The 14,095-nt window shown below is 53.2% G+C and overlaps 1 protein-coding gene across 1 annotated transcript in view; it reads left to right on the forward strand.

Annotated features, from left to right (window-relative positions):
• The first annotated feature begins 441 nt into the window (after positions 1 to 441).
• Positions 442 to 14,095, forward strand: part of TACR1 (tachykinin receptor 1) — a 23,193-nt gene continuing 9,539 nt past the window's right edge. Inside the window, 2 exon segments of the mRNA XM_039379514.1 lie at positions 442 to 2,405; positions 13,986 to 14,093. Coding sequence (XP_039235448.1) covers positions 2,005 to 2,405; positions 13,986 to 14,093 — 509 coding nt within the window. The 5' untranslated portion in view covers positions 442 to 2,004.

The raw sequence follows: 14,095 nt of genomic DNA on the forward strand, positions 1-14,095 counted from the left end.
ATATAAAATATAAAATATAAAATAAAATAATATAAAATATATAAGCTTTGCTATTATCGGGATGTTTAAATTCCCAGTGACTTTTGAGAGCGTTTTGGCCCAGACCTCCCTGAGTCCCCCCAAAAAGGACACAAAGCACAGGAAGCTTTGGAGGGCAAAGAGGTTGGACGGGGATGAGGAGGAATGAAAGTGGGGGGCGAGGGGGCCGGGGAAGCTGGAATAGCCCCTTCTGCGGGGAAGGCGGGAGTGGAGAGGGGAGAAGAGTTCCCCCGGGCAGGGCGGAGGGGACCGGGAGAGGGGACTGGGACCGGGGGAGGGGACCAGGGGCTGGGGAGTGCCCTTCCCGTGCCGACTCTGCCCACCGGTCTCTGGCACCGCCCGCCCCGATTATAAAAGGCCCGGTAGTGCCTTGACAGCCGCAGTCGATTCGCGGCACCGGCTGCGACCCGAGGCTGCTCCGCTCCTGGACCGGCTGCATCCCGATCCAGGGGCGAACCGCATCCCGAACCGGCGGGAATCCATATCCTGAACTGGCTGCATCCCGATCCAGGGGCGAACCGCATCCCGAACCGGCGGGAATCCATATCCTGAACTGGCTGCATCCCGATCCAGGGGCGAACTGCATCCCGAACCGGCGGGAATCCATATCCTGAACTGGCCGCATCCCGATCCAGCGGGGGACCCTCATCCGGAACTGGCTGCATCCCGATCGACGGAGGGGATCCGCATCCTGAACCGGCCGCACCCCGAACCGACCGAATCCCGATCCAGGGAGGATCCGCGTTCCGAACCGGCTGCATCCCAAACGAGGAGGATCCTTGTTCTGCACCGGCTGCATCCCGTACCGGGGGAACCCGCACCCTGCGCCGGTCCCGAGCCGGGAGGCGCGTGCATCCCGCATCCTGCGCCGGTCCTGAACCGGGGGCACCCGAATCCTGAACCGACTGCACCCGGACCGAGGGGAACCCCCACCCTGCTCCAGCCCGGAGCCGGAAGGTACCTGGATCCAGAATCCTGCTCTGGTCCTGAACGGGCAGGACCCGCCCCGTGCTCTGGTCCTGAACCGGGAGGGACTCGCACCCAGAACCGGCAGGGACCCGCGTCTGGCTCAGCTGGGAAGGACCCGGGTCCCCGAATGCCCTGAATCGGGAGGAATCTGCACCCCGGTGAAGCTGCAGCCGAGCCCGGGGGGACCCGCACCCCAAACCAGCTGTGCCCGAATTAGGAGGGACCCGCACCCCAAACCAGCTGTGCCCGAATTAGGAGGGACCCGCACCCCAAACCAGCTGTGCCCGAATTAGGAGGGACCCGCACCCCAAACCAGCTGTGCACCCCAGTCCAGCCGTGCCTGAGCTGGGAAGGACCCACACCCTAAACCAGTGAAGCCCGGGCATGGCCGGACACCCTGTTCTAGCTGCATCTGGAGACAGGGGGGGGCACCCCAAAGGGGCTGCACCCTGAACCAGAAGGGACCTGTGCTCTGGACCAGCCTTGCACCCCAAACCAGCTGCCCCTGGACTGGGAGGTGCCCTGTCCTGGACCAGCCCTGCACCCCAAACTGGCTGCACCCTGAACCAGGAGGGACCTGCACTCCAAAACAGGGGTCTGCCCCAGACTTGTTGGCCCCTGATCCTGCTGTGCCCTGAACCAGGAGGGATCTGCACCCCAAAGAATCTGTGCACTCTAAGCTGGAAGGGACCTGCACCCCAGAACATCTGTGTGCCCTAAACCAGGAGGAACCTGCACCCCAAAACATCTGTACCCTAAACCAGGACGGACTTGAACGCCAAAGCATCCCTGTGCCCTAAACCAGGAGGGATCTGCACCCTAAACCATCTGCGTGCCCTGATCTTGCTGTGCCCTAAACTGGGAGGGACCTGCACCCCAAAGCATCCCTGCACTCTAAGCTGGAAGGGACCTGCCCCCCAATCCTGCTGTGCCCTAAACCAGGAGGGATCTGCAGCCCCCCCATCCGTGTGCTGGCTCTGGCTCTGCGGGGACGCGATGGATGACGCTCTGCCCATGGAAGTGGAGCTGGAGCAGCAGTGGTTGTCCAACAGCTCCCTGAATGAGTCCCTGTCCAACCAGTTTGTGCAGCCCCCGTGGCAGGTGGCCCTGTGGGCCGTGGCCTACGCGCTGATCGTGGTGGTGGCGGTGGTGGGGAACGTGGTGGTGATGTGGATCATCCTGGCCCACAAGCGCATGAGGACGGTCACCAACTACTTCCTGGTGAACCTGGCGTTTGCCGAGGCCTCCATGGCTGCCTTCAACACCGTGGTGAACTTCACCTACGCCATCCACAACGAGTGGTACTACGGGCTCTTCTACTGCCGCTTCCACAACTTCTTCCCCATCGCTGCTGTCTTCGCCAGCATCTACTCCATGACGGCCATCGCCCTGGACAGGTGAGTGGTGAGGGTCACACCCTCCCCACAGGCCAGGTGTGCTTTGATGCTTAACAAGGCCAAGGGCCGGGTCCTGCCCTTTGGCCACAACAACCCCCGGCAGCCCCACGGGCTGGGCCAGAGTGGGGGGACAGAAAGGGCCCTGGGGGGACTGACTGACAGCAGCTGAACAGGAGCCAGGGGGGCCCAGGGGGGCAAGAGGCCAATGGAGCCTGGCCTGGCTCAGGAATAGTGTGGCAGCAGGAGCAGGGCAGGGATTGTGCCCCTGCCCTGGGCACTGGGGAGGCCACCCCTGGAGTGCTGTGCCCAGCTCTGGGCCCTCAGGTTGGGAAGGACATGGAGGGGCTGGAGCAGGGCCAGAGAAGGGCAGCGAGGCTGGGGAAGGGTGTGGAGCACAAGTGCTGTGAGGAGAGGCTGAGGGAGCTGGGGGGGCTCAGCCTGGACAGGAGGAGGCTCAGGGGAGACCTTCTCACTCTCTGCAACTCCCTGACAGGAGGGGGGAGCCGGGGGGGGTCGGGCTCTGCTCCCAGGAACCAGCAGTGGGACAAGAGGGCACAGCCTGGAGCTGCCCCAGGGTAGGTTTAGGTTGGCCCTGGGGAAGAAGTTCTTCCCAGAGAGAGGGATCAGCCCTTGGAATGGGCTGCCCAGGGAGGGGGGGGAGTCCCCGTCCCTGGAGGGGTTTGAGCAGAGCCTGGATCTGAGTGCCATGTTGGGGGGACAAGGTGGGGTTTGGATCAAGGGTTGGACTCGATGATCTCAGAGGTCTTTTCCAACCTGGTTAATTCTGTGATCTTGTGATTCCACGTGGCTCTGTGTGATCTCCACTCATGGGAGAATACTGCAACTAGAATTTTTTGATAAAACAGCACTAAAAATAACCCCCCTCTCCACCCTGGTTGGCTTTGGGAATCCTTTGTCAGCGCTGCAAAAGGAGCTCAGGAAAGGCTGGTGCACGTTGGTGGCCTGTCTTGAGGGTGCATTTGTAGCACCCTCTCCCTCCCAGCCCCTCTGCAGAGCCATCCATCCCCTCTCCACCCCCTCAGTTAAGAGCAAACTCAAGATTTAGCACAAAATGGCATTACCCCCTGGCAGAAAATCATTGTGTTGGAGGTGCCTCATTGTGCTGCAGTTTCGTAGCTCTTGGTCTGCGTTGGGAACCATCCAAGGAGCCTTGGGAGAAGCTCAGGCTCTGCAAATACATCCTGACTTGGTGGGGTGGGGGATGTCCTCAAGGAAACCCACCTCGATGTCGTCAGGGGGGTCAAGGGAACAGGCAGGTGCCAGGGATTTCTCTCGGGGTTTGGCTGTGGCTCAGTTGGTTTTTCCCTGCCTGGTCGTGCCCGAGGGTTGGGATCTGCTGGCAGAGCTCGAGCTGTGGTTGGGATCTGCCAGCAGAGCTCCTGTTGTGCCACGATCTAAAGTTCAGCTGGTGCTGGTGGCCCCGGGGACACTCCTTTGTCGCCGCCCTCGAGGGGCACAGACCAGCCCTGCCCCGGGAGCCTCCAGTTAAAAAAATCTCTATTTAATGGCACTTCACCCCAGCATTGCTGATAAATCCCGGCTCTCAAACAGCTTCTCAGTTCCCTTTGGAACTGAATCTTCAGCCTTACAAGTGCAACAGATTTTTCCCATGCTGCACATTCCTGACTCTGCTATGCCTCGTTTGGTCCCTCTTCCCGAGGAATAAAAGACATTTTTTTGGCTGTGGATCCAGGCGAGGAGGGTGAGGGGGGCTTGTCTCGTGCCAGCACGTTTGGAGCTGATGCCTCGGAGCTGAACTGGCTCTGATATTCCTGATATTCCCTTCCAGGGGTGATGGTGCTGCCACAGCTCAGGGGCTGCCAGCTCGGGAAGCAGAGCTGGACGTGGATGATGCTCTCCTGCCCTTAAAAACAGGCTTTGTTTTGCTTGGAGTGGTTACAAAACCCTCTCCTGAAAATAAATTGGATGTAGCCGAGCTCTCCTGTAGGAGATGGGAGGAGAATTAGAGAATAATCAATAAAAAAGCCATAACACCAGCAGGAATTGTTCCTACCCAGTGTTGGCTCTGTTTCAGGGGCATCTGAGAATGTTTAGGATCAGCTGGAAAAGCCCCTTTCAGGTTTGGGTGAATTAGAGAAATTATTTTTTATTTTAATAGCTTAATTTTTAGCCTTTGATCCACACCCTGGAACAACCAGAAAAGCAAATCTGCCAGGGGGAAGCTGGAGGAGAGTGTGTAAAACAGGGAGAAAAGGCAGGTCTGGGAGCCTGGGGCTGATTTTTTTGGGGGGAATCGGCATTCCCAGCTTTCTTCTTGCATTGCAAACCCTGAGCAGAGGGTTGGTTTTCCCGTGCCTGGGATTGAAAACCCAGATTCCCACCAAGAAGGACCCAAAAGGAGCTGCATCCTCAGTGTGCCCAGAGCAACCTGCTGCATTTCTTGGTCTCAAATTTTCAGCAAGGTGGGAATTTGGGAGGAAAAAGGCAGCAAAGCCCATCCAGGCAAGCAGCACAAACCAATATCTCCAAGCCCTGGAAAACTCCGTGTTTTCCTGTGCCTGAGACCTGACAACAGCTACTTAAATGTATGAAAAGCAGGAACTTGTTTCAGGCACATAAAAGGGCAAAATTCCTCCTGGCAAGCAGCAAAAAGCTGGGAACAAGCTGAGGAAGAACCTGAATGAGGAGCCAGGTAGGCCCAGGGAAATGTTCACAGCCAGGATGTGTCTGAAATCAAACTGGGGTCCTGATTTTCATCAGAAATTAGGGAAGCAGAATGGAATGTGCCTCATTTCCCCAAGTGTTTCCAGCAGAGTGATTGGATATGAAGTGTGAGGGCTCAGAGGAGCATCGGTCTGCAGATTGCTCCCCTAAATCACCCCTCTTTCTGCTCCCTGCAAGTGATTTCCAGAATGTCTTTGCCAGAGGACACGAAACTGCCTCGGAAAAACTCAGCATGGCCACAATGGATTTGTTGAGAGCAAATGGGGAAGTGGTTTAATTCATAGAATTCCAGAATCCTGGAATGGTTTGGGTTAAAGGGACTTAGAGATCCCTTTCTACCTCCTTTCTACAGCTTCCACTAGACCAGGGTCCTCCCACCTGGCCTTGGATGCTTCCAGGGATCCAGGGGCAGCCACAGCTGCTCTGGGAATTCCATCCCAGCTCCTCCCCACCCTCACAGGGAAGGATTCCTTCCCAATATCCCTCTACCCCTGCCCTGTGGCAGTGGGAAGCCATTCCCCCTTGTCCTGTCCCTCCACCCCTTGTCCCCAGTCCCTCTCCAGCTCTCCTGGAGCCCCTTTAGGCCCTGGAAGGGGCTCTCAGGTCTTCTCTGGGCAACCTGTGCCAGGGCCTTCCCCAAATCCCATCTCACCCCACTCCCTGGCATTTGAATCCATTACAGTGACAGGTTAAACCCAAGTCTTTCAGCTGCCTCTGGGCTGGAGCTGAGGAGGGTCTGAGACCCCCAGTGCTGCTGGTGGGATGGAGCTGGAGCTGCCAGAGATGGGCAAGAACATGGGATGGTTTGGGTGGGAAGGGACCTTGGAGATCATCCAGTGCCACCCCCTGCCATGGGCAGGGACACCTTCCACTAAACCAGGTTGCTCCAACCTGGCCTTGGACACTTGCAGGGCTGGAGCAGCCACAGCTTCTCTGGGTAACACATTCTCCCAGTGGATTTTTTTGCAGGACCCACCGTGGGTTTGTGCAGGAAAAAAAGGCTTTCCTTGAAACTCAACCATCCCTTCCTTCCCCAGGACTTGTTTCAGCCTGGGCACAACCAGCCTGGAAAACAAAACCAAGGAGTTACTCTGAACACTCCAACAATTGCAGGAAATTGAGGAGTCAAGGCTGGCAGAATATGTGCTCAGGGACAGCCCTGATGCAGCTTCTCAGCATCCTGAAAAGTGGGGGACAAACAGCTCCCTCTGGCACTTTAAAAGTTGCCACATCATTTGTTTTTGAGCACATCAAATATCCCTGTCCAGCCTCCAGCTCTCCCTGGGAATTAGTTCACTTGGAAAACAAGCAGAAAATCCATTTTTCCCCCCCATATTTCAGGAAAGAGAAGCTCAGCAGTGCCTACAGTGAGTCCAAGCTGATTTTTCAGCCACACACAGAATAAAAACCCAACTCTGGCCTTTCCTCCTTTGCACCTGGATTCATTTCTGGGCATCACCACCCACCTACAAACTGGGGGAGGGAGTTTCCATGAGGATGGAGGACCAGGAATGCAGCCCAGGGTGTAGAATGAAGGAAAAATATAATTTCTTATCTCAAAACTCAAAGTGAGCAAAGCCAGAACCACCCAGAGTGAGCAAATCCCAATGGTAAGGAAGAGCCCTGGGATTAATCACAAGCTGGGCAGAATTTGGGATATTTAACACAAAACAATTCCCCTTTTTCTGCAAAGCATCCTCTGCTTGAAAGCAGCTGTAAAAATGATCTATAGTGGGAATAACCTCCTGCAGCTCCTAAAATAACTTGCTCATTAAAAGAGCTCCACCAGCACCAGTGTTGCCAGACCAGGAGGGCTGGAAAATCCAACTGGGATCTCATTTATTTATTATACATATCCTATATTTAAAAAAAAAAAATATATATGTTCCCTTTTTAATTTCCAAATGGGTTATTAAGTTGTATTAAGTGTCCTAAAATCCCTCAATTTGCTGGCAGGAGGTGCAGAGGGAACATCAAATCTGCAAAGCTTCATCACTGCAGCTCCCAAAATTCCCAGTCTGCAGCCAAGACCTGTTAATATCTCCCCAAGCCCCGCAGAAAAAGCAGCTTGGAAAATGATTTATTGCTTGGAAGTTGAAATCTCAGGCTGGACAAACCAGCTGAATATCAGGAATTTTCCAGCTCAGCCACCCCAGTCCCTGTGAGGTGATTGCTGCAGAAAAACCCTCCGGGGAGCACAAATTACAGCAGTTAATTAGTCATTTACACCCTAATTTAGCACCAGGATGGGGTTCTTAAACTTGACTTAAAGGACTTCTGGGGTTTGCAGAGCAGGGCTTTGATCTGTGGCATCCTGCTCTGCTGGGGGGTAATTTGGGAGATTCAGGAGCAAGGGGGAAGTGAAAGGAGGGTGGGATTTGGGGCCAGAAAAATAATCTGCTTTTTGTATTCCCCAAAAATATCAAGCATCATGAATGCCACAAAAACCCCAGGAAGCTGCTGGATTCCCAAAATGGACCGGGCTCGGAGCAGTGATTTCCCAGCTGGACTTGGGAAGCAGAAGGATGGAAATGGAGAAGGGAATGTCTTAGAAGGAGTCACCCCTCAGGGCTAGTTTGTGTCCCTGATCCAATGGGGATTAACTGGAATTATTTCCCCCCAGTATCCACCAGACAGGAATTCAGCCAAAAATAAATTACATTTTCCCCCTCCTTTCCTATGAAGAGTGGGATTGAAATTCCCATGGTGACAATGTGGAACTGAGGGGAATTAGCAACACTTTTGGCTCAGAGATGCAGGAAAATTTGGGTTTAGCCATAGAACCACATCATGGAATGGTTTGGGTTGGAGGGGACCTTAAAGCCCAGCCAGCACCACCCCCTGCCACGGGCAGGGACACCTCCCACGAGCCCAGGTTGCTCCAAGCCCTGTCCAACCTGGCCTTGGGCACTTCCAGGAATGGGTGTCTGTGAGCAGGGCACTGGCTCAAGGCACTGTAGGGCCTCTGGTGAGGTATTTGATTTATTTGATGCATTTTTTAATCAATTTAATCCAAATTTCTCCATGGCCCACTGGGAACCACCCCTGCACTGAGTGCTTCAGGTGTCAGGGGTACCAGAGGCCACCCCTGTTCCCCCCCTCTGCTCCCAGACCCAAGGCACCAACCCAAGCCACCCGTCCTTTTGGGTTGTGCTTGAGGGAAACAACCCCAGGGCTCTCAAAGGGCTGTTTCACCCTCTTGGTAAAAGCCAGTGAGAAACCTGCAGCTTGATGGAGCTTTGGGCAACATTGGGGGGGGAGAGCCCTGTTTGTGTCCTGGTTTGGGCAGTCCCTGCCCAGTGTCAGAGCAATAAATAGGAGGAAGAGGCTGCTCGAGGCACCTTCAGCCTTGAGCCCCTTGGGGGGTTTGGGGGCAGCATGACAAGGCCAAGCTTTGTCACACACACCTGTTTCATGACAAGGCCAAGCTTTGTCACACAGACCTGCTTAGGGAAGAGATTTTGGCGCCGTGGCACAGCGAGGGTTTGTGCCCACGAGAGGTGGGTTTTCCTGGGAAGCATCAGGAATAGTGTGGTCAGCTGGCAGAGGAAGGAGATTGCCCCGCTCTGCTCTGAGCTGGGGCGGCCTCACCTCAACATTGGGGCAGTTTGGGGGGGACACAAAATACATGAAGCCATTGGAGAGTGTCCAAAGGAGGCCACGAGGATGGGGAAGGGCCTGGAGGGGCCTTATGAGGAGCAACTGCGGGCACTTGGTGTGTTCAGCTGGAGCAGAGGAGACTGAGGGGAGACCTCAGTGCAGTTCCAGCTGCCTGGGCAGGGGCAGAGGAGGGGCAGGGACTGAGCTCTGCTCTGGGGGGACCAGGGACAGCAGCCAGGGAATGGCTGGAGCTGTGCCAGGGCAGGCTCAGGTTGGATCTCAGGGAAAGGTTCTTCCCCCAGAGGCTGGTTGGGCACTGCCCAGGCTCCCCAGGGCAGTGGGCACAGCCCCAAGGCTGCCAGAGCTCAGGGAGGGTTGGGATGATCCTCTGGGGCACAGGGGGTGACTCTTGGGGCTGGGCCTGTGCAGGGCTGAGGGTTGGACTGATGATCCTTGTTGGTCCCTCCCAGCTCAGGATATTCCATGATTCTGTGACCCAGAGCTGTGCTGGAGGGATTGACCCACTCCAGTGTGGGGCATCTGCTCTGCCTTGGTCACAGACACCCCCAGGACTGACCCTGCCCTAAACCCTCTTTGCTCAGGCTGAGAAATCACATCTCAATAAAGCCCAGCCCAAACCCTGCGGCCTCTTGGTTACTCATCCCTTGTCTGCCATGTCCCTATTAATGAAGCAGATAAGGAAGGTCTGGGATGAAGAAGCTCCATAAATTTGTACTATTATATTAATCTCATCTCCATCAGGGTGAAAACAATTGTGTACTGTGAGTTCTCCAGGCAGGCCCCAGATTTCCAGCTGACATTAACAGATGGATGCACGGCCTCCAGTGCAAGATCTGTTTAATCACTGAGGCGCTCGGAGCGACTCTGGTACAACATCAGCCCCAACTTGCTCCTGTGTCACCATGGCAACCCCCCCAAAACAAAAGGAAATGTTCAACCACCAGCAAATGGCATCACCAACATCAGGGAAGAGCCTCTGGCTCTTGTGGGGTGGTTTAGCTGTGGGGTTTAGTGCCAAGACCATGAACCGTGGCGGGGTTGGAATGTTGAGAAGGTGCAAGAAAAGGCAGATGGGTGGAAATTGGGGCATCAGGGCTCTCCTGGGGGGAACTGGGAATGCTGGTTGGCACCTGAATGTGGTGCTGCCACCCGAGAGCAAGAGCAAGAGCACATGGTTTGGTTTTGAGGAACAACAGGCATTAAATTCAGTTGGAACTGGTTAATGTGTTGGAACTGGATGATCCGTTGGAACTGGGTAATCTCTTGGAACTGGTTGATCTGGTGAAACTGGTTGATCTCTTGGAATTGGTTAATCTGTTGGAACTGGACGATCTTTGAAGTCCCTTCCAGCCCAAACCACTCCATCATTCTGTAAAATCCTCCCAACCCAAACTCTTCTGCAACAAACAACCCCATTCCTGGTGTTAGGCTGTGAACTTCCTGCACAGGGAACAAAACCTTCCCTAACACACGAAATCTGCCCTAAATCCTCAACAAAGACCCAGTTCCCTGGGATAACTTGGGATGTGAAGGCTCCAACTGCTTTGTCACCTGTCCCAGCAGCGAGGGCAGGATGGTCACCTGCTCCTCTTCCTCATGGCCCATGAACAACCGTCCCCAGCCACACTTGATTTATTTGTGGATGGGAAAACCCTCCTCTTGGATGGCAAAGGAAAAAGCTTAGAGGGTGGTGGGGCACTGGAACAGGTTTGGTCATGGCCCCAATTTGGACAATTCAATTTGGACAAAATTTGGATAATTCAGGGACATCAGGGTGGGGTTTTTGGGGTGTCCTGTGCAGGATGGGTTGGACTCCATGGTCCCTGTGAGTCCCTTCCCACTCCATGGTTCCGTGATCCTCTGAAATCTCTCTAATGGGACTGAGCACCTTGGGGAGAGGGGCAGAGCAAGGGGCACTGAGGCACTTTGTGAGGAGGAATATGAGGTAAAAAACTCATTATCCTGATTTTTGGGACCCCCATTTTCACCGGCATGGCCCAGCCAAGGAAAGCAGTGACTTCCCAGTACATGAGCTCCAAAATGACCCTGAGATGAGCCAGCTGGTCAGAGCTGGTGCTGGGAACACCAAGGTTGTGGGTTTGATCCACTCATTTCGGAGTTGGACTTGATGCTCCTCGTGGGTCCCTCCCAGCTCAGAATATTCCATGAAATTCTGTGAAATCCATGCTTTTTGTGCCCCTCAAACCCCTGCCTGGGCGTCAACACCCACCAGACCCTTGCAGACACAGCAGGGCTCTGCAGCTTCATCCTGATTTCCATTGAAATGCCACCCTGTTGGTATTAATAGAGAATAAATAGATTGGGAAGGAGTTTTTCTGCTGGAAGGCAAATCATGATTGACGTGACTTCTTCCCTGCCAAGGAGTTAATTGTTGGAGCTTTGACTGCAGCAGCTTCTTCAGCCTCACCTGGGAGATGAAGTCACGTGGAGGGAGATGAGCTGGAGGTACCCAAGCAGAGGACTGAGTGGGAGGAAGGATTTATTTTGGGTTATCCCAAAAAACTGCCCTAGAAATGCTTTGGAGAGGCTTTGGCTCAAAACTGAGTGGAACTGCAGGAAAGCAAAGTGGCTTTTTGGGACCTGTGTCCTGGAGGCAACAAAAGATTGGCCAAAACCTCTCTGAAAACTCCTCAAAAAAACCCCCTCAAGACCCCAAAATTCCAAGACATCTGATTAAATGCATAGAAAAACACGGACAGTCCAACTGGTCTGCAAGGAAATGGGAGTTATTTGATGGACCCAGAGCTGAGAGAAGCAAAAAAAAGGTGGTTTTCTCCCCTAATTGATGCTTTTCCACCCCCAAATAAGCAGGATGGCAACTCATCTGAGCTGTGGTGGCCACAAAACCACATTCCCTCCCTTTCCATGGTTTGATTTTACATCAAAAGTTCTTTTCAAGGAGAGGGGGGAAAAAAAAAGAAAAAAAAAGGGAAAATGTGGTTATTGAAATGTTGGGACAATTTTCTTTAGTGATACAATTATTACATAATTATCCAATATTGTGATATGAAATGATAGCCTAATTATTTTCAGGATGTTTGTCCATTTCCATCGATCTCCAGGATTTTTACGGGCTGTAATTCCAGCTTTTCCAAGCAGCCTTTCCATCACCCTTTTTAATTCCCTGTCTGGGAGAACTGTTGTTATTCCTGGTTTTAATCCTGATGGATTTAAACCCAGAGCATCTCAAAGGGAATATTTCCAAGCTCAGCACTGATGGATTGAGAATTGCCACTGAAAAATAGGATTTAGGGCCGATTTTCCCCCAAACACCCCTAATTTGCTCCCTCCTGCCTCCCTGACCCTGTCCTTGCAATGCCAGCAAGGTTGGAGGAGTTTTTCCATCTCCTTCCCCCATGAGACAGAGCTGTAGTTGGTTGGGAAGGTCTCCACGTGGTGCTTTTGGGTTTATTTCACCCTCACAGCAATTTTTTGGGGGTGTTATCAACCACAAGGGCTCCTCCAGCTGCAAAGTGATTTAAATTTGTTAGAAAAGTGCTAAAAAATCACTGGCAGGCCCAAGGTTGGAGGTGTTGGAGCTTTCCTGGCTGGTTGCACTCAAGCCCTGGCTTTGCCTTCTGGAGGTCTCAGCCTGGGGTGTTTCTCCAAGCAAGATTTCAAAGGAAAACACACAATTTTTGTGGAAAATCCTCGCTTTCCATTGTTCTCTTACTTGAGTTGAACCATTGGGTTGAGTCTGAGCAGCAGACTTGGGTTTTTTGGCACCTTCTTGGGTTCCCTGCTCTGAACCCCATGAGAAAACCCACCCAAACCCCCCCAAAACCCACTAACTAGGGGGGCTCAGCCAACACAAGCCATTGGAAGGATGAGGAAGAGGAAGGAGATGAATCCTCCTGGGAATTTGATCCCAGTCCAACAAGGGGAAACGAGAAATGTGGGGGCAGAACCTGGGAGACCTTTGGCTTTTTCCATCCAGCTTCCAGCACCAAACAGGTTTTTGAGGAATAATTACCATGTGAGTCAGCTGGATTTCCACCTGGATTAGGGTGATAAGTTTTGGGACAGAGAAAGAGCTGAGGCCACCACCTCCTATTTATATAATTCATATATTAATCCCTAAGTCTCTGCCACCCAAAAAATACAACACAGGGAGAATTTACGGAAAAATTCAAAGGCAAATCCCTTCATTCTGAGGCAGGAGAAGGGATGAAGGAGGAGCAGAGCCTGCAGTGACACATGTGGAGTGATGTAAAGTTCCTCCTCTTCCCAAAGCTTGACGTGGAGCAGGGAGGGAATAAAAAATCTGCCGCGTTCTCACTTCATCTTCCCAGTGCTCCTGGCTCCTGAAAAACCGGATTTGCAGAGGTTTAAATTCAATCTGCCACATCACCACGGGAGCTTTGCTCACCCTGGATGACTGATGGTCCGAGGGAAGAGCCTCCGAGCCTGGTGGCATCTCAGATCCCTCATCCCACGCTGCTCCAGAGCTCTCATTTCTGGCTTTCCTCCTGGAATTCTTGGCACTGGGATCCACAGGATTTTGTGGGTGGGGAGAACGACCAAAGCTGTTGCTGCCAGATGGTGGGTTCTTGACAAATTGGTTGTGTCACTGAAGCTGTTTTTCAGCTAAAAGTCAATTATTGTTCCCATCAGGATTCAAATCCTCAGGGTAAAACACTGGGAATCCTCCACAACGAGATTATCCGATGCTGGTTGGGTTTCATGGCATGAGGGGCTCCCAGGATGAATTTAGGGGCCGTCAAAGTAGGACCCCCACACAAGGACAACCTCAACCAGCCCCAAAAGCAACAATATTGGGGTTTTCCAGCTTTGATTTCCCCTTTTCCAGCCTTGATTTCCCTGTTTCCAGCCTTGATTTCCCTGTTTCCAGCCTTGATTTCCCTGTTTCCCACCCTGCACTGGGATCTACCACAGAGCCAGGATTTTGTGTTGGGGGAGAACGACCAAAGCTGTCGCTGCCAGACGGTGGGTTCTGGATAAATTGGCCTTTATTGTGTCAGTGAAGCTGTTCCTCAGGTAAAAGTCAACTATTGCCTCAGTCAGGAATTAGATCTCCAGGGTAAAACCGGGAATCCTCCACAATGGGATTATTGTGCTGTGTGAGGGGCTTCCAGGGTGTATTTAGGGGCTGTCAAAGTACAACCCACACACAGGAATGGCCCAAAGCAGCCCCAAAATCTGCGATATTGGGTTTTTCCAGCCTTGATTTGCCCGTTTCCAGCCCTGACTGCCCCTTTTCCCCCCGTGCAGGTACATGGCCATCATCCACCCTCTGCGCCCTCGGCTCTCAGCCTCGGCCACCAAGGTGGTCATCGGGGTCATCTGGCTCCTGGCATTCCTGCTGGCCTTCCCACAGGGAT

This window comes from Pipra filicauda, unplaced genomic scaffold, assembly GCF_003945595.2.
Source record: "Pipra filicauda isolate LSUMZ 115617 unplaced genomic scaffold, ASM394559v2 scaffold1053_size61759_pilon, whole genome shotgun sequence".
Lineage (NCBI taxonomy): Eukaryota > Metazoa > Chordata > Aves > Passeriformes > Pipridae > Pipra > Pipra filicauda.